The 25604-nt window shown below is 38.3% G+C and overlaps 1 protein-coding gene and 1 pseudogene across 5 annotated transcripts in view; both read left to right on the top strand.

Moving 5' to 3' along the window:
* The window catches only part of LYN (LYN proto-oncogene, Src family tyrosine kinase), a 145858-nt gene that overhangs the window by 94335 nt on the left and 25919 nt on the right, over window positions 1–25604 (top strand). For all 5 annotated transcript variants that reach the window (XM_069099953.1, XM_069099954.1, XM_069099951.1 and 2 more), the window contains exons 9-10: window positions 13249–13431; window positions 16207–16283. In XM_069099953.1, coding sequence (XP_068956054.1) covers window positions 13249–13431; window positions 16207–16283 — 260 coding nt within the window. The remainder of the gene's footprint in view (window positions 1–13248; window positions 13432–16206; window positions 16284–25604) is intronic.
* On the top strand, window positions 3489–6149 carry LOC138170118 (inositol hexakisphosphate kinase 2 pseudogene; annotated as a pseudogene).

The raw sequence follows: 25604 nt of genomic DNA on the forward strand, positions 1-25604 counted from the left end.
ACACACACACACACACACACACACACACACACACACACACACACACAACACGGTCTATGTTGCCTTTCAAAAGGAAAAAAACACATTTTTCTAGCTACATCTATTTTTTTAGCTAACTGAAATGATGTAGCTGAGTCTTTTGGCAATTCTGTGCAAAGAATTTTAAAAGAATTGATAGCTTAATCCCTTCTGGTTTGAAATATAACACTAAAAAGCTCCTTTTCTGTAGCTTGATTTTATCTCTGCTTTATTCTAATTTTGGTGGAGAGAAATTTGTTTCTTAGAGAAAAGACCATATTTTTAGGTTTTATGGGTTTTCCTACTGTAATACAAATTAGTTTTATAACCTTATGAATTACTATTTTTTTTAAAGTGACTGTTTGGGGCAAATAACCTAGGGCATGTTTTTATTGGCTTTGTATTTTCTGTCTTTCCTATATGTTATGACTTGTGTTGTAGAGTACAGGCTTGACTTTTTGATAGTTGCAAGCCGTACTAAATCAAAATAGAACATAAAAGGATATCTTTCAATAGAGAAATCATTTTGACTATTTGCTGACCAATAGATCACCAGGTGGCAATGCAGACATACTCCCACCTCATAGTGTTAATTGTTTCCTTGAAAATGAATTAGGTGGAACTGTGTTATAGAGTGTAGCTAGTCCCATAAAGTGTTAAATCAGGACAATAGAAGCATTTCCAGTCTACCAGAATTTCTTCTTCTCTTTTTCCTCCTGATATTTAAACATTTTGCCTCGCCTGTGTGATTTTTCTTTTGCTTTTTTTTTTGGAGGGGGCAGGGTAGGGCAATTGGGTTAAGTGACTTGCCCAAGGCACACAGCTAGTTTTGTGTTAAGTGTCTGAGGTCGGATTTGAACTCGGGTCCTCCTGACTCCTGGGCTGGTGTTCTATTAACTGTGCCACCTAGCTGCCCCCACCTGTGTGTTTTTTAAATAAGCTTTATTAAGGCCAGCTTTACATCAATCACAGTCATTTCTGGATATTCTGCTCACCTCCTGGGATTGAATCATCCATATTAAAAGGAAAAACAATCCTGCTGAAACAGGCAGCTCGGTGACTGACTGCTTTTGACAAAGGACATGACTTTCTGTTTTAGAAGCCCCTTACTCCTCTGAGAGGAAGTGTGGTTCATCATCTTTTCTCTAGGACCGCTGTAAGTTTTCCATTGTTTAGAATTCAGCCTCCTTCACTGATCTGTTCATTCACATTGTTGTCATTGTGCGTGTTGTTTTTTCTGTGTCAGCCAAGCTCATTTTAAGGGTTTTTAAATGAAAGTATTAACACTTAATATGTATGTAATACTTAAAGTATTGCACTAGAAGTGATTTTCTGTAACACTGTGATGGTTGATGGCATTAAACTTAAGACATATTGCAAAGTAGGCAAAAATAATCTGGGGGCACCTTCCTTTCATCCTCAGGATAAGGACGGGCTAAACAGTTGTTAGTCAAGGATAGTGGATTTCACTTAAAGAAAATGAATACCCAAATCCATCTCTCCACTTAGGAAAGTGATGCAATAGAAGGTTGTCTACAGATCCCTCCCCTGGTAAATGCTACCTCCTCCATCACCAAATGCTGGAGCCCCATTCTTGAATAATACCTAATGTCTTATCATCTCTACAAAATATACAGAATAAACCCTTAATAATACATGTTAATTTTTAACTGAATTACTGTGTTTGAAGTTAATAGTATTATCATTTTAGAATTGGAAGGGAAATTAGAGGTCATAGAGGCCAACAAATAAAAATTGAATTAATGAATGGAATGTATTTATATCCTTATAGTAATGTTATTACTTTTCCCCTTCCTTTTCAGAGAAAGAGATATCCTTATTCTTAACTGAGACTAATTCTCTTCTACCTATGCCTTTTTTTCTCAATCTCATTTGCTCCCAGACTTTTGTCCAGGACTGTCTACATATCCTGAACTCTTGGGTCTCGAACCTTTTCCAAGATCCCTATTAGCTAAGCTATTAAGTAATAAAGGCTTTTGCTTTTCCTCCTTTCCAAATAATATGTATTGGGGTGGCTAGGTGGCACAGTGAATAGAGCACTGGCTCTGGAGTCAGGACCTGAGTTCAAATCCGGCCTCAGACACTTAACATTTACTAGATTGTGTGACCTTGGGCAAGTCACTTAATCCCAATTACCCTACCTCCCCCTCTCCAAAAAGCATAAATAAATAAATAAATTAATTAATTAATGGATGAATGAATAAATAAATAAATAAAGATAATATGTGTGCATTTTAACAGTTATCTTCACTAGATAATACCATAATCCTTTTCTCTGAGCCTCAGGTTTCTTATCTGTAAAATTAGGGACTCAGATTAGATTAACCTGGACCCCTTTGTTATTGACCCCTCCTCAGACTAACATTTTTTTAATTCATGAGTAAAAAAAACACAAGATTACCAAAGAAAATAATCATGTTAAAATATAGTTATCAAAATTTAAAATTAAAAAAAAAGAGTTCCTAGACCCCAGGTTAAGAACCCCTGCACCAGATAATCTCTAAGGATCCTTCAAGGCATTATTGTTTCTATTATTCTTTCACTCTTCATCACTCTAATGATGGGAATTTGGGATACTCTCTCAGGCTAGGGGAGGACCATGTGGCATCTTTTTTGTTTTGTTTTTTTGCCTTTTGGAGGGGCAAATGTAAGGTAATTGGGGTTAAGTGACTTGCCCAAGGTCGCACGGCTAGTTTTTATGTTAAGTGTCTGAGGCTGGATTTGAACTCAGGTCCTCCTGACTCCAGAGCCGGTGCTCTATTCACTGCACCACCTAGCCGCCGCCAAACTTGTGGTATCTTAACATTGACTCTACTTACATATGTGTCTGTCATTGCCCTTGCCATTTAGGCCCTTCATTTTTTCCGTTTTTCCTGTTTCTTCCACATTCTCCAGGCCTTCTCCCTCACTACAGAACAGGCATCCAGAATGGTGTATGTGCCAAAAAAGAACATAGACCTTAAACAGTTAGATGAAAAGGAAAACTTTTGTTGCAGTTGGGCTCAGTTCAAAATAGGACATGTTCTTCCCCTTCAGAGGGTGGAAAAACATCATCTTTCTGGCAGCAATCAAAGACTCTAGAAATTCATCAGCTCTAAGAATTAAGGACGAGTAGGTAATGGGAAAGTTGAGGAATTCGGGAGGAGTTGGGGAAAGTATCTCCCTAGTAACAGAAAAAATTGAAGTGAATCCCAGTTTGAGGCATAGGGAAGGTATCAGTGTAAGTGAAGACAGAGCTGATAATTTTGGTTGCAGATGTTACTTCATGCATTACTACTTTTCATTAAGAACTGAAATACAGATTACAAATCCAACTGAAGTGTTGAAAAGCTCCTTGTATTTAAAGAGAGAGAAAGGGAAAAAGAAAGAGAAATTGACTCAAAACTGCATGTTTTATTTGCAGAAACAAGTTTAAAAATAGGGTAGGTTTTCTAAGTTTGGGCTTTTTTTTTTGCTTTTTGTTTTTTTGCTTTAATCATTAATTTAAATGCTTTTACTCTTGATGTTGGTTTGCCTACTGAGAAATGTTGTGGCTAATGACTAATAAAATCTTGTCTAATTTTCTGTTGGTGAAATAGAGCCTGAAACACAATAATTGTCCTATGAATTGGAAATTTAAAATGTTTGAGATGGAAGGGACCCTGGAAAGGAGAGCACTTTATATACTCTCATTATACCCTCAGTGTTATTTTACTTATATTGTATCTCTATTTTATTTTGTCTTACAAGATGCTAAACTCCCTGAGGTCAGGAACCATGACTCATTTGTCAGCATTTAACAGTTGCATGGTGCTCAATATTTTTTTGTTGAATGAATACATGAATGAATCAACACATTATGAATTTCATACATTTCACACATTAGGAAATTGAGGCCCTGAATAGATAAATTACTTTCTCAAGGGCATGCAGTTAGTGGAAGAATTGGAAATCTAGTTCTTCTGACTCCACAGGGAGTGCTACTTCTTGTTCTTGTTCTTCTCTATCTCTTCCTCCTCCTCCTCCTTCTTCCTCCTCCTCCTCCTCTTCCCCTCCTTCTCATCATTTCATCTTCCCTCTCCAGAATGATCCCTTCCTTTTGATAAAAAAAAACTAAGTAAAAATATAAAAAACTGGAACCTGCATTATGTCATTAGTGACAAAGTATTACAAAGTATTTTTTCCTATATCCTGAATGTAGGAGATGTATATTTAGCTATCCCTTTTTTAGGACCTTCATTTTTTACCCCTTTCTTAGGGCTTCATTTTAGTGACATTTTTGTTTATATTATTACACTTGTATGTACTGCTTTCTTGCTTCTGATTATTTCACTTGAGCATAAGCTCATACAAATTTTTCCATGTTTCTCTGAATTCCTCATTTAGTCATTTCTTAATATACAATATTATGATCTCATTAAAAACATTAAAAATAGGGGGGGAGCCCGCGGCAGCGGTGGCCGCCATTTTGGCTCTGGAGAAACAATAGAGCTGGAGCAGCCACCAGGGACCACACAGGCCTGAGCCTCAGAACTTCTTGACTGCAGTCACTAGCTTTGGAGGCACAGAACTGGGGATCCTTCTGCTTTTGAGCTGCCTTTCTTCACACTGCCGCATTGTTCTGTCTATAATGTGCTACAAGGATGAGCCCAGCATTCGGAGCTATGGAAGTGGAGCACTATGCCAAGGGAGTTCTGCTGGAACCTTTTGTTCACCAGGAGGGAGGTCACTCCTGTGTCCTCCGGTTTAATGAATCAACCATCTGTAAGCCCCTCATCCAGAGGGAACACCAGTTCTATGAAACTCTTCTGACAGAAATGTGTAAATTTACCCCCCAGTATAAAGGTGTTGTATCAGTAAGCTTTGAAGAGGATGAAGATGGAAACTTATGTTTAATAGCATACCCATTAAAAGGGGACCGTGGTAATTTAGACAGTATAGATAATTTAGACTGCGAACCCAAAAATAAGCTCTTAAGGTGGGCTAACAAAAAGACTCATTTATTAGAAATGGAAAAGATCACCAAGGAGTGGGTCCCACAGCACAGAAAAGAGGAAAAAATTAAAAGTCATAAGTTAGAAGAAGAATTTAAGTGGTTAAAAAGCTCAGAAGTCTTATACTACAGTTTAGAGAAAAAGGGGAATGTGAGCTCACAAATGTCACCAGCAGCAGCTACAGCGCATGAAAGAACATGCCAAACATCGGAACCAACACAAATTTATCTTACTGGAAAATTTAACCTCTCGCTACCAAGTACCCTGTGTCCTGGACCTGAAAATGGGAACCAGGCAACATGGAGATGATACATTAGAGGAGAAGAAAGCTAACCAGATCTGGAAATGCCAGCAGAGTACATCTGCAGTCACAGGGGTCCATGTATGTGGGATGCAGGTCTTCCAGACAGGGAGGGCCAGCTCATGTTCATGAACAAATACCACAGGAGAAAACTCTCTGTCCAGGGGTTCAAGGAAGCTCTCTACCAATTTTTTCATAATGGCCAAGAACTCTTTGAGCCTATCATAAAGAAACTGACAGAGCTGAAATCAGTGTTAGAAACCCAGGAGTCCTACCGATTCTACTCCAGCTCACTGCTTATCATCTATGATGGCAAGGAGATGCCAGAAGTGGCTGTGGACTCGGACCCCGAGGACCTGGAGGATCTGTCTGAGGAATCATCAGATGAATCGGCAGGAGCCTATGCCTACAAGCCAGCCATCAGCACGGTGGATATCCTTATGATAGACTGCCCATACTACCTGCAGGCACTATGGAGAGGACAGCATCATGCATGAAGGCTAGGACACAGGCTACAATTTTGGACTTCAAAGCTTAATAGATATTATTACAGAAATAAGTTATGAGAGTGGGGAATAAACCATTTGAACGCATACCTGTTTGCAGAGAGCACTGTTGCGACTCTTTGTATTCCAGAGTATTGGCTGCTCTGGGATAGGGAGGAGCCCCAGGGAGTATAGAGGAGGGGCCACTGGAGCTCACAAAACTTGGAGTCTTTATTTATTTTACCTATTTCTTAAACATTCCATATTTGATGATGCAGATACCTCTTTTCTTCCCTGTGTGTATATGTTCCAATAAAACATTTTTGTTCATTATAAAAAATATATTAAAAATACCATTCCTCCATTTGTGCTTCCATCAATATTTACTGTCACAAAGAATACAATTAATATTTTGGGGGTATATCGGACCTTTGTTTCTGTCTTTGACTTCCATGTGACCAGAAGTAGGATTGCTGGATCAAAAAGTGTAGGTGATTTAGTAATTTCTCTTACATAATTCCAGATTTACATCCTGAACAATTGGATAGTTTCATAGCCCTATCAACAATAAATTAGTATACCTATTTTCCCAGAACACCTCCAACATTTACTATTCCCATATTTTATTATCTTTGCAAGTTTACATGCTGAAACTTCAGAGTTCTTTTCATTTCTACTTTTCTTGCTGTGGTGGCAAAGAATTGGAAACTGAGCAATACCCATCAGTTGGTGAATGGCTGAACAAGTTATGATACATGAATGCTATGGAATACTATTGTACTGTAAGAAATGGTAGAGGGGATGGCTTCAGAGAAACCTGGGGAGACTTGGATGAACTGATACAGAGTGAAGTGAGCAGAACTAGGAGAACAATTTATATAAGACCATAACAACATTATTGTAAAGACAAACAACTTTGAAATATCTAGTGACTGATCAATGCAATGACTAATCACAATTCCAGAGAACTCATGGTGGAACATGTTACCCACTTCCAGATAAAGATGATGAACTCAGTGCATACTGCTGCTGTTATTGTTATTTTTTCAATATGGCTAATATGGTCATTTGTTTTGTTTGACTATATATCTTTTTTTTTTGCCTTTTGGAGGGCAATTGGGGTTAAGTAACTTGCCCAAGGTTATATGGCTAGTATTTTTGTGTGGGTGTTAAGCATCTCAGGCCGGAACCAAACTCGGGTCCTCCCGACTCCAGGGCCAGCGCTTTACTCACTGTGCCACCGAGCTGCCCCCGACTATATATCTTTTTAATGAGATTTTTTTTTCTTGCTTTCTCAATAGGGGCAAGGACAGGGAAAGGGAGAGAGTTCAGAGCTGAAAATAAAATGAAATTGATTTTTTTTTAACCTTAAAATGTTCTAAGAAGGTTTTCCCAGTAGGGATTCTTCACCTGGGGTCTATGGATAGATTTTCAGGAACTCTGTGAAATTTGAGGGGGAAAAATCTTTATTTCAATATTTTAAAAATTAACTGGGAGATGGGAGTACTTAGAGAGGAAAAGAAACATGAAAATGAAGAGTAACTTGAAGCTAAGGGAGAAGAGAGGTTATCAGGAAGAACTCTGGACTATTGCAATGGTCTCCAGGGTTGTACTTTAAATCCAGACACTTAGATCAGAATCCCACTTCAGATATTAATGATGTGATCATGGACAAGTCATTTAATTCCTCTGAGTCTCAGTTTCCTCATCTGTAAAATGACATCGATAACATCTGCACTACCTATTTGTTGGGAGAAAAAATACTTTGCAAACTTTGAAGCATAACATCTATATAATTTGTTGTGATTGTTGCCTCTGAAATCTTCCCCTTTCTGATATGTCCTATACATTGCTGCCAGATGTATATCCTTCATACATAATAATGATTAGAAACCTGCATTGGCTACCCGTTGCCTGTGGAATAATATACAAACTCCATAGTCTAGCAATAATCTAGCAATATGTCTTCTATATATTGGCTTCATCTTAACTTTCTTGGTCAATCTCCCTTCATATACTCTATGCACCTGCCAAATCAGATGACGTGCCATGCTTTGCGCATAGTCGTATCTTTCCTTCTGTGCTTATGTGCTCATATCATATAGTCAGGTCAATTGTAAGTTCTTTTGAGGGTAGAACCTCTGTCCTTTTTACTATTATGCATTATCCCCAGTCCTTGAGTACTTTATATATTATAGGTACTTAAAATTTTTTGTTAAATTCTTACCTAAATCAATTAGTTAAAACTAATTCATATCTAAAATATGCCACCCATTTCTGTCTATTGAAATTGTTCATGTTGTTGGAAAGCGTGAAATATTCCTTCCTCCATGAAGATTGCCCTCATCCTCCCCACACTGGAAGTGAATTCCCCTAACATTGTTTTGGGGTTGGGGTTTTTTTTTGGTTGGGGGGTTTATTTTTTTTGCTTCTCTTAGTTATTTTTCACATTCTATTTTTATTTATTTCTGTCTATTTTTTTATCTTCATTTCTAGGGAGAATGCCTGGCACATAGTAGATATTTGATAAATTTTTTAATTGATTAAAAACAATTCTTTGAATGACAGGTTTTTTCCCACTTTTCACAGTAACCTAAGCAGGTTGTCTCACATATGATAGCCGATTAATAAATGTCTTGAAATGCATGAATAGGACTCCAGCATCATCACCCACTTATGACCTTGTTATTATAATGATCACCTACCTATGATGTTGTTCTCGTCTACTCCTGCTTCCTTTGGTGTCTTTTTCTAGGAATGATTACCTCTCTCTCATGCATCATCAGTTTCCTGCCCCCTCTTCTATTAGCTCCTTCTCATCTTGCTGCAAATAATATTGGATCTTCCCAATCCTTTAAAAAAAAGACTTTTAATCATAACTTATATTTGTAAAGTTTATAAGGAGGTTTATATAAGTTACCTCATTGAACTTTCATAATAAGTCTGTGAGGTAGAAACCCTAGACATTATTCTCATTTATAGATGAGGAGAAGTTACGTTTTTCCTCTGTGGTCACACAGCTGAAGTTTGGATTTAAACTGGGGTCATCCTGATTCCAATCCTAGCACTCCGTTCTACTATGCTATTTTTCAACAAACTACAATCTCGTCCCTCTCCTCCTCTGTATTACCAGACACCTTTGAAAAAGTGTCTACTCTTTTCTCAAATCCTTGCAGTCATGTTTCTGTACTTCAGCCCTCCTATTGACGCTGTTCTTCAGAAATTACCATTTTCTTCCTAATTTTGAAATCTAATAGCCTTTTTTGAGTCCTCTTCCTGAAGTTGCTGAACAGTTTTTCTAGTTCTCTCTTCAGTTTGCTTCATATACCAACAGTTCACTGGTTCTTCTCCCATGTCTTTACTTACTTCTCTGTCCCCTTCACTGGCTCTTTTTCTTCTTCCCATTCCTCACTTCTCTGTCTACATTCTATCTCTCAGCAATCTAATTTACTGCCATGACTTTAACTATCACTTCTACATACATGACTCCTAAATCTGTACCCCAAATGGGGTCACAAAGAGTCAGACAAGGTTGAAAAATGACTGAACAACAAAATCTATACCTCCATCTCTGACTTCTCTCTCTCAGGCTTCAGCTACCTTCAGGGCATCTCTGCGTGGATGTTTTGCTGACACCACAAACATAACAAACCCCAAGTTGAACTTCTTATCTCCCTCCCCTCAATCTGCCCCTCTTCCGACTTCACAATTTTTGTCACTAGCACTATTATTCAAATAGACCCCCATATTTGAAACCTTGGTGTTATCTTTTACTCTTTCTTCTCTCATATCTAACCCGTTATCAAGGCCTGTTGATTTCCATTTCCATAAGCTGAGTCATATCCACCCCCTTGTCTCTGTTCCCCCTGCTTTCACCGAGGACATGTCTTAGTTAGAATTCATCTGCACTAATGGAATGGCATTCTAACAGGTTTTTCCACCTCTGTTCTCTCCCTCATTCAAATCATCCTCACATTACTACCAGACTTGTCTTCCTTATGCACAGATGTCATACTTATGCTCCTTCCTGTGTCCAGAATCCTTAAATGGTCTCTTACTTTAATTCATTGTAATTCAGCTGGGGTCTACACATATCTATTTCCCAGTGAGTAAAGTTCAAATTCTTTTGCCTAGCATTCAAAACCTTCTATCCTCTAGAGCAGGGTTTCTTAAGTTTTTTCTATTCACATCCCCTTCAATGCTTCTTGATCTGTGAGTTGCTACCCACAGGTTAAGAAGCATTGCTATTGGGGCAGCTAGGTGGTGCAGTGAATAGAGCACTGTCCCTGGACTCAGCAGGACCTGAGTTCAAATCCAGCTTCAGATACTTACTAGCTGTGTGACCTTGGGCAAGTCACTTAACCCCAATTGCCTTGCCTTGCCCCATCCCCCCAAAAAAAAGCACTGCTAGAGCCAACATACCTAGCAATCTTTATCTTCTACTTCCCTTTGTACATAGTACAAAGTACATAGTATACATATTATACACTTCAGCCGAAGTTGTTGCTTGCTGTCCCTACATAAACTTTGCAGTCTCCTTGCCTTTGCTTAGTTTGTTTTTCATTGTTTGAAAACCTTCTTCACCATATCCCCAATTGCCTTTCTTTATGGTGGTGTTTACATCAATTGGCCAGCATCAAGCACCTACTATGTTCTTATCACCATGCTTGACTCTGGTGATACCCAGACATAAACAAAGTGTCACTGTGCTCTAGGAACTTCACGTTCTATAGGAAGTTCCCAGGATAGCTTTTTTTGGATCAGTTTCATTCATGTCTCTGGGGAAAATAAAACAGGATTCTCTGGATCTCAAGGAGGAGGTTCTGTAGTATTCTGGGGCTTGGTGGTATTCGTACAATATCACAAAGTAGAATCTCTGAAGACCCTACCATCTATAGAAAATATCCCTTCTATTTGGACCCTTCTAGAATCTTCCATGTCAGTTAACATAGGTCTTCTTTTATGTCCCTCTCACTCAGAGGGCCGGCAAATAAATTTATCTCTGATTGTATCTATCAATGAATCCTACATATTCATAGGAGACATCTTGTTGGAAGAAAGCTTTTAAGACTGCATTTTGTTCTACTGAGTCAATTTTTAAATATAATCAGCAAACAATGAGTTATTCAATATTTCATCCTCCACAGCTTTGTCAGTTGTGTAACTGTGAAGAAATGGTATAATATAGAATTGTTTTCGTATATAGAAATACTATGACTCTTCTAGACTGTTAGCTGCATAAGGTTGGAAACCTTTCCTTATTTATCTTCTTATCTTTACCAGTGCCTAGCATAGTGTTATGTACATAGTAAATGCTGTGTGACACCAGGTAAATCATTTAATCTCTCTCAGCCTTAGTTTCCTCACTTGTAAAATGGGAACAATAGCCCTTACCTCCATGCTGTTGTGAGAATCAAGGAAGATAATTTCTATAAAGTGATTTTAAAACGTAAATACATTCCATAAATATCAGCTATTGCTATTAATAAACACTTGTTGAATTGAATTAAATTATTCACCCCAGAGAAGCAAGGATTAAGAAATCTAAATACCTGTGGAAGATACACTTTTTATTTACATTTTCTTTATTTCTGGGGAAATGCTGCTAGTCATTTATCATTGTTGAGTTGATGCCTGAGAACCTGTGCAGAATAGAAGGATTCACTACTTATCCTTTCAGAGACTGGCTCAACCAGACCAATAACCTTGCTCCTTAGAAGTACTTTTTTGAGTTCTGCTGTCTTGGCATTTATGAAATATTCTTTGGTATAAAAGAAATAAATACACCAAGTAACACTATCAGAGATGTTTGAACCAATTTGCAATATGCGACAAGTGTTATATAAGCCTTGTGTCTATCACTAAAGTTCCTTCCAGCCCTAAATCCCCCCCTCCTCCATCTCATATATTAGTAGAACAAATGTTTATGAAAACTGTAGGCAGTGTAGTCAAGCAGATTTGGCCTTCCATTTTCCATGTCCTGTTTCTGAGCCAAATAGTATTGATTGTGTATCCCATTTGGATGGTTAGAGTTCACCTCCATCAGTATTGTTCTGGGTCTGCCAAAGTCTGGGTTTTACAGAGGTTCCCAGTGGCTTACAAGAAAAATAAAAACCTGAGCTGCATTTGCCTCCCTGAATACTTCTGAAAAGTTTTCATAGGGAATTTGAATGTGCATTCTTCTATGAGACAGTCATCTGCTGCCAAGCCAAAACAAGAAAGGCATATAAGTGTATGTCGATGGAAAAGGAGGTCATAGGTTCAGGGACCCTGAGCATGCTGTGTTTATTTTCACTATGACAGAAGAGCTACGTTGCTGGTATGTAGCCACCAAAACATCCCAAAAGTATTGGGATAAAATTCCAGGAATGTGAGAAAAATGAACACTCTGGGGAAAAGCCCAAGGCAGCCTCAACCACAGTTACTGCATACTGGAACACAAATCAGCTTAAAAATACTCCATAGATATGGAAGTTAAACTGTTCTTGGGCTGCCTCTCCTCAAAATATCTTTGAGCTACCAATAAGAACTATGATACACAATTTGAAGTCTGTGTGAATGTTGAACATTGTTATGAAAAGAAAAGAAACAAAATGAAATAGTGAGGAAAATGTGGGAATTATAATTACTATTTTTTATTTTTATTTTTTGCATTTTGGAGGGGGAAGGCAGGGCAGTTGGGTTTAAGTGACTTGCCCAAGGTCACACAGCTAGTGTTAAGTGTCAGAAGCTGGATTTGAACTCAGGTCCTCCTGACTCCAGGACCAGTGCCCTATTTGCTGCACCACCTAGTCACCCTATAATTGCTTTTTTCTAGTTATAATAGATAACACCTTTTCCTAATCACCTCTATCATTCAAAAAATTTCAGAGTATTGAATTATTCATATAATAATATTATTTCCATTAGGTTATTTTCTTGATTTTTTTTTTCAAATTTCAGGTTTAGAAAACAAAAACCAAATACAGCTTATCTCTTCAACTTCAGTAGCTTTTTACTCAAAGTCTATATGTGAGCTACAGTAAAAAAAAATCCCAAGTAGAATATAGCTAGTTTCAATATTAATATTACATATATCTAACCTATTTACCAGACTGGCATGTATAGTTTAGTGTAATGGGATTCTGTGCTTGTCGTCATAAAGGTACCGCTTCGAGTTTTAGTCGTGTCCCTTATCTGCAAGACGTTGGGTAAATTACTTAACCTCTCTTAGTCTCAGTTTCTTTATTTGTAAAATGGGGATAATAACATTTGTACTATTACCTCACAGGATTGTGAGGATCACAGAAGTGCTCTGGAAATTGTAAGGTGTGATATGTGTAAGTTCTTGTTAGTAAGTTTTTAACCCAGCTGTAGTTTCTTATGCACAGTTTCATAATTATTGTGGCTTAAGTATAGCCACCCCAACCTTTTTTCTCTCACCCCTCTCTTCATTCCTTTTTCTTCTTAGGCTACTATAATAACAGCACCAAAGTGGCTGTGAAAACTCTGAAGCCAGGAACCATGTCTGCACAGGCATTTCTAGAAGAAGCCAACCTCATGAAAACACTTCAGCATGACAAGTTAGTGAGACTCTATGCCGTGGTTACCAAAGAGGAACCCATTTACATCATAACAGAATACATGGCAAAAGGTAAGCATCTGCTTTTTATTCCAGTAACCATATTTTAAATGGAGTTAAATAATTCCACCAAAGATCCCTCTCTGTGACATGGAGTTCTTCATGACATGACGTCAAGTTCTCAAAGGCTTAGTTAGCAATGCACAAACTCAAGAAGGTGTTAATTAATGAGTGGAACCAGTTTTGAGGGTAAGCCTCTGGTGGACTCAGTGTTTGTTGTCAGTGTACCAGTCCAAGTAGGTGAGGAGAAGCTCATCTTGCCCACCAAATGATGAAAGTTTTCTTGGCTATGGAACCCGATGAAGACCATTCATTAAGACATAAAGTAGCAGAACATAAAAATCATGAATATTTAGAAATATTGAAATATCTGATGTTCATTTTCTTAACTTCCAAAAAAGAGTATTTTTGTTGTGTAATTTTAAAATGTGAACTCTAACTTCCCAAACTAGTTCATTTTAGATCGTCTTGCATCATCTGTGAACCTTCATAATTCGTTGCTTCTGCCATCTTAGTGTAGGCATTCATTTGTCTAGATCGCAACCTATATATGACTTTTCATTTGGGGAAATCCTTGTCCATTTTCTTTTACCAATCCTAGATATAGGACAAGGTATCTTGCAGATATCAATGAAACACTCACATTTCCATGCTTATTATGCCTGGTTCTTGTCCTTTGACAAGACTCTCCTTTTCAAAACCCTTAATAATTTAGAAATAGTTGTTAATCTTACTGAAGCCTGCTTAACTCATTGTGTGATATATTTCTATTCATGGATTGCCTACATAATAATGATTCCTTTGAATGTGTGGGTGTAGCAGCAAGCACCCTAGCATACCCAGGGTGGCTGCCAACACAGGATCTTAGATCTGTTTTTCTAAATGAAAGCAACTCAAAATGGGTTAATAATCTTGCTTTAATCAAACATATGTCATTTATCTAGTTCAGGGAAAAAAGTTCAGCACCCCGAACTTCAGAGAATACAAACAAGTTACAAGCAGAAGTTACAAGCATACAGAGAAACAGATCAGCAGACAGGCTTCCAGATGTCTGACCATTACATCCATACCTAGTCAGTTATCAGAGAAGGAAGGATCAACATCTGGGATTTCAAAGCCAGGGGGCTCAAGGGCTTCCCAGAGTCTCATCTGGTCAAATCACAAAACTCTTCTCAAAGTGAGCCCCAAAGCAAAATCTCATATCAGGGTATATATAACCTTCTCCTGGCTCAGAGAATGTCACAACCCTCTTGACCCACTGCCCAATCACAAAGTATCAAGGTGTGGACGTTCCTGAAAAACAAGCCTCCCTCCACAGGCTCCAGGTGAATACATTCAGCCTATTAGGGGGCAGAGTATACTTTAAAATCAGGGAAGGTTCTCAGAGTCATTTAAGCCTATCAAAGGGCCAAGGGGCACAAAAGACCTTAGATTATCATTCCCATAACAGTGGGGTTCTCTGACTCATTACAATTATTGCCATCTTTTTAGAATATTAGTGTTTTAAGAAAGAGGCTTTGGTAGCAGGAAGTAACAACTGTAATACTTTAAAATGTCAGTCTTAAAAATTCTTCCAAAAAAGTCTTATTCTTGTGCAATTTTAAAAAATAGAAAACTATGAAGCAATCACCCAACTCTGCTTTTTTCATGTGTCTATCTACCTAGGAATGAAATTAATAAGAAATAGTCAAATGGACCAGAGAGCAGCTGTAGGGGAAAAAAAGGAGACAAATATATCAAGATTATTGAGAAAATAAAAGGTCCTTGGAATAATGGAGACATGACTATATTGTTGCTACAGAGCTGATCAGAAATGTCACCATTTATATTAGTAATAGTAGACATCAGTCAATTAAACACAGTCCAGTTTTAAGAAGTTGGTGCTAAAAAAGAAAGCCTTACTCATGGGGTGCAGGATCCTGCTCCTCTCCAAACCAGATTAGTATTAGCTTTGAACCTGCATGTGAATGCCTTATGGTAATAAAGAGAAATCTTCCCAGGATCTTAAGGACAGATTTCTACTTTAGTAGAAATTCAGTAGTTTGACCTAAACCTGGAAGGCAAAACTATAGATTGATAGAAATCTTGATTTAGAAATGAGTCTTAGAGCCCATCTAAAGCAACCCCTTCATTTTATTGATGAGGACCTTAAAGGAGTCAAGTAACTTGTCCAAGGTCCACGCAGTGGGACTTAGCCAAGCCAGAACTGGAACCCAGCTCCTCTGGCTTTAAATTCAGCACTCTATTCACTTTACCACACTGCCTCCCTAATAATAATTAGTATTATAGTAGCAATAATATCAGTGCTGAAAGTGGGGGGAGGAAACACAGTGATGTTTGTATTGTTTTTATTGAAGCATTCAGAAAATGTGATAGCTAATTCACAAGCATTTTGCTTTTAGACAAGACTAATTGAGAAAGAGACAGAGAAATACCAAGATACAGGAAGTCGAAGAGAGATGGAGGATCAGAGACATACAGACAGCATAAGAAATACAGAAACAGAAAGTCAGAGAGTCAGAGACAGTTAGAAAGAATATCTATCTACATCTATATATCTAGATCTCCCATTAACATCCTATTTGAAGCAATCCCTACTTTCACATATATTTTTACATTTGTGAAAGATATGAAGAATAGATAGCTGACTTTAACATACGGAAAAGTATTATGACTACAAAGCTTACAAAGCCTCGGAACATACAAAAGTGATGGTGATTTAAATTTAGTCTGGGTTTTCCAGGGAGGACAGGAAGAAATAGCACTGACTTCTTGTTCTACACACAGGGAGTTTGCTGGATTTCCTGAAGAGTGATGAAGGTGGGAAACTGCTGCTTCCAAAGCTAATTGACTTTTCAGCACAGGTAAATTTACTAAAAATTTAAGTGTCTACTGGTTTATGGATATCTTCTAGCTTTGAATGTTATGTTAGGTTGTATAAAATGTGTTGTTCTAGGGCACCAGATTTCCTATCAGGATTTCCCCATGGAATAGCCTTGGGAAGATTCACATTCAGACATACATTTCCTTGGGAGAGAAGGAAGAGTGGATATTTCTGAGTGAATCCTAATGTATTAAATGTGCTTATCCTTCAGCCTAGGTTTGATTACCCATCATTTCATTCTGTTTTTTAAGGAAATGAAAGTTATTGTGTATGTCCTTCTGAAGAGCTTTCATATTTCTAGTTTTACCATCTCCTCTAAAGTCAGTTGACCTCTTTTTAGTCATTTTCCCACCTGGAAAAGGGGAAAAATAGAAATGAATTGCCTTCTGACTTAATACTAGTTTAGTAAAGCACTGATTGTACAAAAAAATGTCTGGTAATTGTACTACCAAGCTAACTGGTTCATACATTCAAACATCTAGTATTTTCAGAAACCTGTGATAAATAAAGGGTTTCTTTTCCCATTTTTTTCTTACATACTAGAGTAACTAGTCACATGTTTCTGAGAGATTTTAATTGGTCTGTAATCTTTTCAGTGATGGCCAAGTGTGTTTTTAGTTTTTTTTAAATATAATTTCTGTGAGTATGCATGAGAGGAAAGGCAAATTGCCAAGAAATCCACCTGACTTCCTGTAGACAGAATATTTTTGAAGGTTTCCCCCTAACTGTTGACTTCTGACAGTTTCTTTATGTCTATTAGATGCATTTGGATATTTGTTTATTTTATCTTCTGTATTGGTTTATGTGGTGATGCGTGAAGGGAAGGCTATTTTCCTTATATTGCATTACGTTACAATCTTACATGATTAAAGCATAATGTAACATAAAAGAGAATTGTTGATGTTCTGGGAGAAATATGTTTTACATTTTTTAATCTCCTGCCCTGTTCTCCTTTGTTTCTCTTTCAGCTCTTCTCTCTAAAGCATTTTACAGGAAAACTTTGAAAAGGACCTTTTATAAACAACCAATCATATGCATAGGAAATGATACTTGCTGGTGAACTATGCAGGAGCACATTTTACCCACATCTTTAATCTAATAACACACATAGTATAGTATGGAGCAGGAGTTATAGCTATTAATTATAACCAAGGGAACAGGAGCCTTAATGAACATAACTGTCTCTAATGCTTGGAATCCCCTGCTCCCTCTTCTCGGCTTCTTGGAATCCCTGGCTTTCCTCACGGCTTAGCTCAAAGGCCACCTCCTACACAAGGCCTTTCTTTACTGCTCCCAGTTTCAAGTCAGTCAACAAGCATTCAACATTTATTATACTTACCTATGTATGTTGTTTTCTTCCAATAGAATGAAAGGTTTCATAAGACAGGGATTACTTTGTTTTTGTCTTTTGAATCTCTGGTACCCACTACAGCTCCTGGATCATAGTAGACTTTTAAATGCTTGTTAAATGGGTAGATGAATGCTAGTTAAGAGTTTCTCTAAATAGACTATGCTTTTGGTGCAATGGATAGAGCGCTGGCCCTGGAGTCAGGAGGACCTGAGTTCAAATCTGGTCTCAGACAATTACTAGCTGTGTGACTCTGGGCAAGTCACATAACCCCAATTGCCTTCCATAAAAAAACACAAATAAATAAATAGAATATGTTTTGTCTGAACATATAAAGGGTTAAACTTCAGGAGCATTTTGTTGTTTGTTTTTTAATAGGGTGAGGAGAAAGGAAAGCTAGTCAGAACTTAGTCTTGTATCTCTTTAAAGATTACCTGTCTAGTACTCATGGTTTACTTACCAGCTCCTCAAATGTTTATATAATTCTATCTTTGTTATCTTTCTCTTGTCTCCCCACTTGGAGTGAAAATATCAGGAAAAAGACAAAAATGCTTAGATAAATTATGGTGCTTGTGCTCTGGGGGAAACGAATACATAGCAATTTAGATTGCATAATATCTTACTGAGTTTTTCTTGCCTCTACGATAACCATCTGTTTAGAATTGGGAAATTATGTAGTGTACATGAGGCTACAGTCAGCATGTTTTCAGATTTCCTAATAGAAGTTTAAGTACATCAAGTTGAGAATGGGATGGGAAGAAAAGGGACTGTTTAACTGGATAAACAATAGCACAGCTCTGACAAGTGGTCTAATATAAGATGAGGAGCAGAGAACTGTTCCCCAAAGCTCTAGGGCTCATCTACCCTCCTCACCAGAAGAAATTTGAGATTCTTCAGTCCATAGTTTCCCCTCTCCTCCCCAATGGAAACAGGAAGTTGGGTGAATACACATTACAACATCATACTGTATGAACAATGATGTCATCACTTCCTGGTTTTGAATAGTTTGGGAAGGAAAAGCTTTTCTGATATTCAGGAGTAACCTCTTCCCAACTTGACTTCTAGCCCTTTTGGCCAAAATCCTTTTCCTTTCTTTTCTCCAGTATGACACTAACTAGGTCATTCCTAATTCTAATCAGATTTGCTATAGAGCTTCACTTATCCTGCAAATAAATGGGGGCACTTTCATTCTTCTTTCAGTGAAAAGGAAGATTATTTCCTTATTAGAGAGACCAAGCCCTAAGGGAGTTTTATGTTCTCAGCACAGAGATGTTATATGTACTTCTCCCTTCTGGTTCTCCTTTTTAAAAATAGATGCTTTATTGATGCCCTTTTTTTATATCACTATCACTTCCTGAAACCCTTGCTTCTCTACTGCCACTGCCTTTGAAACTTCCCTTGTATGAGTCCCTCAATCAATAAGCATTTATTAGGCTTCTACAATGTGTCAGTTACAAACCTGGATACAGCTGACAATGTGAGCCTTATTTAATACTATTTGATAACATGGACATCTAGTCCAATTCCCTCATTTAACAGAAGAGGAAATTGAGGCTTAGAATGGTAAAAATGACTTTCCCAAGATCACTTGGTAGTAAGTGGTTTTGAACCCAGGTCATCTGACTCCAAATTCACCACCACTCATTCCATCGTGTCATAATCTGGCCACTCCTTTGCTGAGAAGAATGAGCTATACCTCACTGGTTGTCTTTTGTCATCAAGATTGTTTACCTAGGGGGCAGCCAGGTAGCACAGCGAGTAAGAGCACCGGCTCCAGTGCTGAGAAGACCTGGAGATCGAATCCCAGGCTCAGACACTTAGCACCCACCCAGAAACACCTAGCCGTGTAACCTTGAGCAAGTTACTTAACCCCAATTGCTTAGGGTTGGCCAGGTGGCTCAGCGAGTAAGAGCACCGGCTCCAGTGTCGGGATGACCTGGATCAAATCCGGGCTCAGATACTCAGCACCACACCCAGAAATAACTGGCCGTGTAACCTTGAGCAAGTTACTTAACCCCGATTGCTTTAAAAAAAAAAAGATTGTTTACCTAGATTAGAGTTCTGATATCTCTCAATAATGTTTTCTTTTACATTATTGTGGTCACTGTAAATTGTTCTCTTAGTCTGCTTCCTTCAATTAATATCAGATCAAGTAATCAATTTGTATTTATTAAATATTTATTTAAGTATTTATTAGACACCTATTATGTGTTAGGCACTGGGGATACAAAGGCCAAAGAACTGAAATAATCCTTTTTAATATATACTGTGCAATAATATTCCATTGCATTGATAGATCGAAATTTTTTCAACGTTTTCCCAGGTGTTGGGCACCTTCATTTCTAGTTTTTGTTTCATTTGTAAAACAAAAAAGCGCTGCTATAAATATTTTTGTGTATATGGGATCTTTTCCTCTAAGGCTTGACTCTCTTTAGGTATATCCCCAATATAGTCATTGGAATCAAATGGTATATACACCTTAATTACTTTTCTAGCAAAGTTCCAAATTGTTTTACTCACTAGTTGGAACAATTTTGGGCTACACCATCAGTACATAAGCTTACACATCTTCCCACAGCCTTTTGAATATTTATTATTTTCATCTTCTGTCATCTTTACCATTTTTTCCAACCTGATGGGGACGAGGTAAAATTTTAGAGCTGTTCCAATTTGCATTTGCAAGAACAGTTCTCAAAGAGAAGGGAATGAACACTTTGTGGGGACTAATTTAAGCATCATGGGGATAAATGAGGACAGTCACACAAAGTTGTAGAGTTAGAACACACTTTAGAAACCACCTCATCCATACCCATCTTTTTTAGTGGCCCAGAGAGGTGCTGAGTCAGAGTTTCCAGAATGAGACAATAGTCTTATTCCCATCTTAATTCTAGTGCCTTCCCTTTGTGAATTATTTAGTATGCATCCTGTATGTATGTAGCTCGCTTTTTATATATTTGCATGTTGTCTTCTTCATTAGATTGAAAATTCCTTGAGGACACAGACAGTTCTTTGGCCTCTTTTTTTCTATTCTCAGCACTTATCATAATGCCTGGCGCATAATAGGTGCTTACTAAATGTTTATTATTATAATCTGACCTGGTCAAAGCATATCTGGAGAATTATGTTTAGTTTGGGGCATCATATTTTAGGAATAGCCTTCATGGGTTGTAGCTCATTCAGAGGATAGTGGTCAGAATAATGAGGAGACTAGAGACCATATCATAGGAGGATAAAGTGAAGGAATGGGGGACAAAAAAAAACAATCAATGGGGATAAGATAGCTGTTTTCAAGTAACTGAAGGATTTCCAAGTAGAAGAAGTACGCTGCTTGGTCTTGAAGGGCAGAAACAGGAGCAATGGGCAGGATTGCCAGAGAGGCAGTTCTCAGCAATGAAAAACATCCCAGTAATTAGAACTGACAGCTAAGTGGGGCAGCGGATAGCATGTAGTATTTATAGCAAAAAAAGATCTAAGTTTAAATCCTTCCTCAGATGCTCAGCTGTGTGACTCTGGGCAAGTCACTTAACTTTTCCTCATCTGTAAAATGGCAATAATAGCAGCACTTAGTTTCCAAGGTTATTGTGAGTATAAAATAGGGTCATATTCGTAAAGTGTTTTCCAAGCCTTAAAGCACTATATGAATGCTGGCTTATCATCATCATCACCATTATTGTTACCATGGAAAGGCTGCCTCAGGTGGGTTCCCTTATTCTAAGTGGATGAACATTTGTCATTGATGGTTGGAAAGGGGTTCTTGTTCACTTCAGGCTGTTTTAAATGACCTCAGAAGTATCATCCAAGATTCTGTGATTTGCCCTGAGTTGTATAGTCATTTAAAGGAATGATTCCCTAAAGCTGAAGTATCCATAGCAAGCAATGGAGAAAAGTTGCAAAGGGTTTTTGACTCCAGGCAGACCAGAAGTGCTAGAACTAGGAAATTTGGTTTCTAGAAAGGATTTAGGGTGAATTAGATAAGAGCATACTAACTAAATCCTGGTCATAAGAGCACAGGGTTGTAGTTGGTAATGGTTAAGGATTGGTGATCAGAAGCACCAGTTTTTACTTAGATGTTCGTTTCACTAAAAAGTGCGATCTAGATGATCATCTATGTTTATTTGTATTGTTTATGATTAGCTATTTTAATTGAGCAGTATTTTCATTTATTAGGAGAAGTGATAGGAAAATTCTTAGTTGCAACCTGGCTTGGAGATAATGCATGGGCTTTATAATTTGAGAGGGGTCCAATATGTGGCCCAAGGCCATATTCCTGAGTATGGCCTAAAATCAGATTATAAATTAATTGGGGAAATATTGAACAAAATAAATAAAAATACAATAGAACAGAGTGGGATTTTCTAGGTCAATCTGTGGCCCCCAGGGATCCTTGTGTAGGGTTTAGGAACCCCAATTTCCATTTGGGTTTGAAACCACTGGTTCATAACACCTGAATTAAAGCCAGATTGCCACCTAGTGTCAGCATACCCTAATTGCAATAAAAGTATTAAAAAATAATAGCATCTTTGGGTTTGCTGTTTTTATCATTAAGGCTCAGATTACACTCTAATCCTTCCCTGTATCTTCCCCTTGCCATATATTATGAAACTGTTTCTGCAATCTCTCCGAGCATTAAAATTTTGTTTAAGTCTTTATAAATTCCATCAGCACTAAGCCTACTTGTGCTTTCTTTTATTCCATCTGGTATCCCCTTCTTTTCCTTCTTAATATTCTATAGAGTTTCCTTATTAACTCTGATACTCTTTTCAAATCACTGAGACTTCCTGCTTCTTCCTCCAATATGCCTTTGTATCCCCCACATCAACTCTCTCCCTGCCCAAAAAGCAGAATATTCTCTGCATTTTCCACTACTGGGGTAGTTTTGTTCATCTTAGTTAGATAAGACCAAGAAAGGGAAACTTGAGGCCTCAAGGCTACATGTGACTCTCTTGGACCCTCAAGCGTGGCCCTTTGACTGAATCCAAACTTCACAGAACACATCCCCTTAAAAAAAGGATTTGTTCTGTAAAACTTGGACTCAATCAAAGGGCCACACTTGAGGACCTAGAAGGCTGCATGTGGCCCTGAGGCCTCAGGTTCCCCATCCCTGGGTAAGACATTGCTAGAAGTAGTGAAAAGTAAGGTTGGCAAGAAGAAATAAGAGTTTATTTAAATGCTGTTGTGCCAATGCTGGCTACTGAGGATGGGACTGTGACACAGTGGTGCCATAGCAACAGATAGCAGGTAGGTAGCTTCATGAAAGTATTGGTGTTAAATGAAGATTGACAGAAGCTTAGCTAAGATCCTTGAAAGCTGGAAAGTCAGATAGCTTTGGTGGGTGAAGGCTCCATTGAGAAAATGCACTTGAAGCAGTTGGGTGATGATATATCATAGCAGTATTTCTGTTGCATTCAGAGGAGTCTTCTCCTTGCACATCTAATTCTTCTGATATTTTCTGCAGGTTTATAACTAACTGATGCTAGTGCTAACTGCGATATATACATTCAAACAAACTAAATGAAAAAGCCATAGGTTAAATGCCAGTTGCTTTAAAAACCAGAGAGGAATAGGAAGTGGACCCATGATTTCATTGGTATACAGAACTCTGTGGCAAAGAAACTTTCTCCCAATCCAGGGCAGTACCTTCTCTGCACCCAAGAGTTTTCTAAAGCACTGACAGGTTAAAGGACTTGCTCAGTCTTACAGTCAGTATGTGTGAGAGGCAGGACTTGAACCCAGGTCTTCATGACCCCAAGGCCAAGCTTTGTATTCACAAAGTTGAGTCATTTTAGAGTTTATTCCTGGATCCCTTTTAAATGAAGCAAGATTTCTGGGCAGGCAGGTGATTTAACAGTACAATGAGACATCAGGGAAAATTGTGGAGTTACCATCTTAGAAGGCCTTTGATGAAGATGACAATCAATAATAATAATACCTCACATTTATGTAGGGCTTTATGGCTTACAAAGCATGAAGGGGCAGAACTGATGAATAACTTGATATTAATAATCATAATAGGTAGCACTTATAAAGCACTTTAGGACTTACAAAACAATTTGCAAATATCTTATTTTATTCTCACAACCACCCTAGAAGGTAGATGCTATTATAATCCTCATTTTATACATGAAGAAACATGTAGACAGAGGCCAAGTGACTTGCTCAAGTTACTGAGGTAGGATTTGAACTCAGAACTCCCCACCTCTAGAACCAGCACCACAAGACACCTAGATGCTTTGACTTGGGTTCCTTTATGAAGACAGGTTGCTAGACTAAATAGTTTCTGGAATCTACCATCTTCCCACAACCTTCCATCTCCGGGCCAAGATGATGTGATTCTTTGAACATTTATAGATCTTATTCATGGTTTTAGATGATACCTATATTTGTTACTATCTAAATGGGAATTAAGCAGTCACCGCAACTTTTAGGCCGGGACATTAAATTTAGGAGTTCTGTCCTTCCCATTAATACTGCATCTGTCTGTTCTTTCAGTCCATTCAATTCCTCATCCCTCCCAGGATGATGACCTTTCCTCCTTCTTTGTTTGCCTGGATAAGATCTTAATATCGGGCGGCCAGGTAGCACAGTGAGTAAGAGCACCGGCTCCAGTGTTGGGATGACCTGAAGATCGAATCCCGGGCTCAGACACTTAGCACCCACCCAGAAATACCTGGCCGTGTAACCTTGAGCAAGTTACTTAACCCCAATTGCTTAAAAAAAAGAAAGAAATTAATATCAAATTGTGGATATACCCAGAATAAATTCTCTCCCCTTATCCCTGTCTTACAAGTAGGGAGAGACAGAGAAAGAGGAGAGAGAGAGACAGAGAGAGAGAGAGAGAGACAGGCACAGCGAGAGACAGACACAGAGAGGGGAAGAGAGAGAGGGAGAGAAACAGAGAGAGAGAGAATGCATGTCTGTGTCAGTGTTTCTGCATGTAAATGCCCGTTCATTATTTTTCATTCAGACCATTCTCATGTTTTCATGACCATTATGCTGTTGTTTAGTGTTATCTTAGCATTTGCTTTTGCTTTATTTGAAAGTTCTTCATTTTTAGTCCTCAATGAGCCCCTCTGTCATCCCTACTCTCTCACTTATTTTCAATCTCTCCCTCTCTGCTGGCTCATTTTCTGCTAAATACAAATGTGCCCATGTCTCCCTAATCCTGAAGAAATCCTCACTAGCTCCTTCTATCTCTGCTATAACTATCCTCCTCTTTTTCTTCTGCCCTTTGTAGCCAAACTTCCTGACAAGACCATCCGCCATAGGTGCCTCCACTCTCTCTTTTCACACTCTTCTTAACCCCCTACAACCTGGCTTCTGACCTTATCATTCCACCCAAACTGCTCTCTCCAAAATTACTGATGATCTCTTAGCTGCCAAATCCAATGGACTTTTCTCAGTCCTCATTCTCCTTGACCTCTCTGGAGTCCCTGACACTGGTGCTCACTCTCTCCCGCTGCTGCTGGTTTCCTTTTACCTATCTGACTGCTCTTTCTCTTTCTCCTTTGCTGTATGGACCTCCTCTATAGGTATCTCTCCAGCTATAGGGGCCCCTCAGGGTTCTGTCCTGGGCCCTCTTCCCTTCTCCCTCTATACTATGTCACTTGGGGATCTTATCAGCTCCCATAGATTTAAATTACCATCTCTAATAATTACTATCTTCTAATGATTCAAAAATCTACCCCTGCTGACCTTCAGTCTTACATCTCCAGCTGCCTTCAAGGTGTCTTGAACTAGATGTCCAGTAGGCATCTTAAATTCAATATGTCCCAAACAGAACTTATCATCATTCCCCTTAAAAAGCCCCTCTCCTACCTTCCTTATTTCTGTAGAGGGCAGCACCATCCTCCCAGCCTCACAACTTCTCAGGCTCACAACCTAGAATCATCCTGGATTCCTCACTATCCCCCATCCAAACTGTTGCCAAGGCCTATTAATTTCACCTTTGCAATG

This window comes from Petaurus breviceps, unplaced genomic scaffold (assembly GCF_028583685.1).
Source record: "Petaurus breviceps papuanus isolate PSGF00001 unplaced genomic scaffold, PetGlider_PUasm1.0 38, whole genome shotgun sequence".
Taxonomy (NCBI): domain Eukaryota; kingdom Metazoa; phylum Chordata; class Mammalia; order Diprotodontia; family Petauridae; genus Petaurus; species Petaurus breviceps.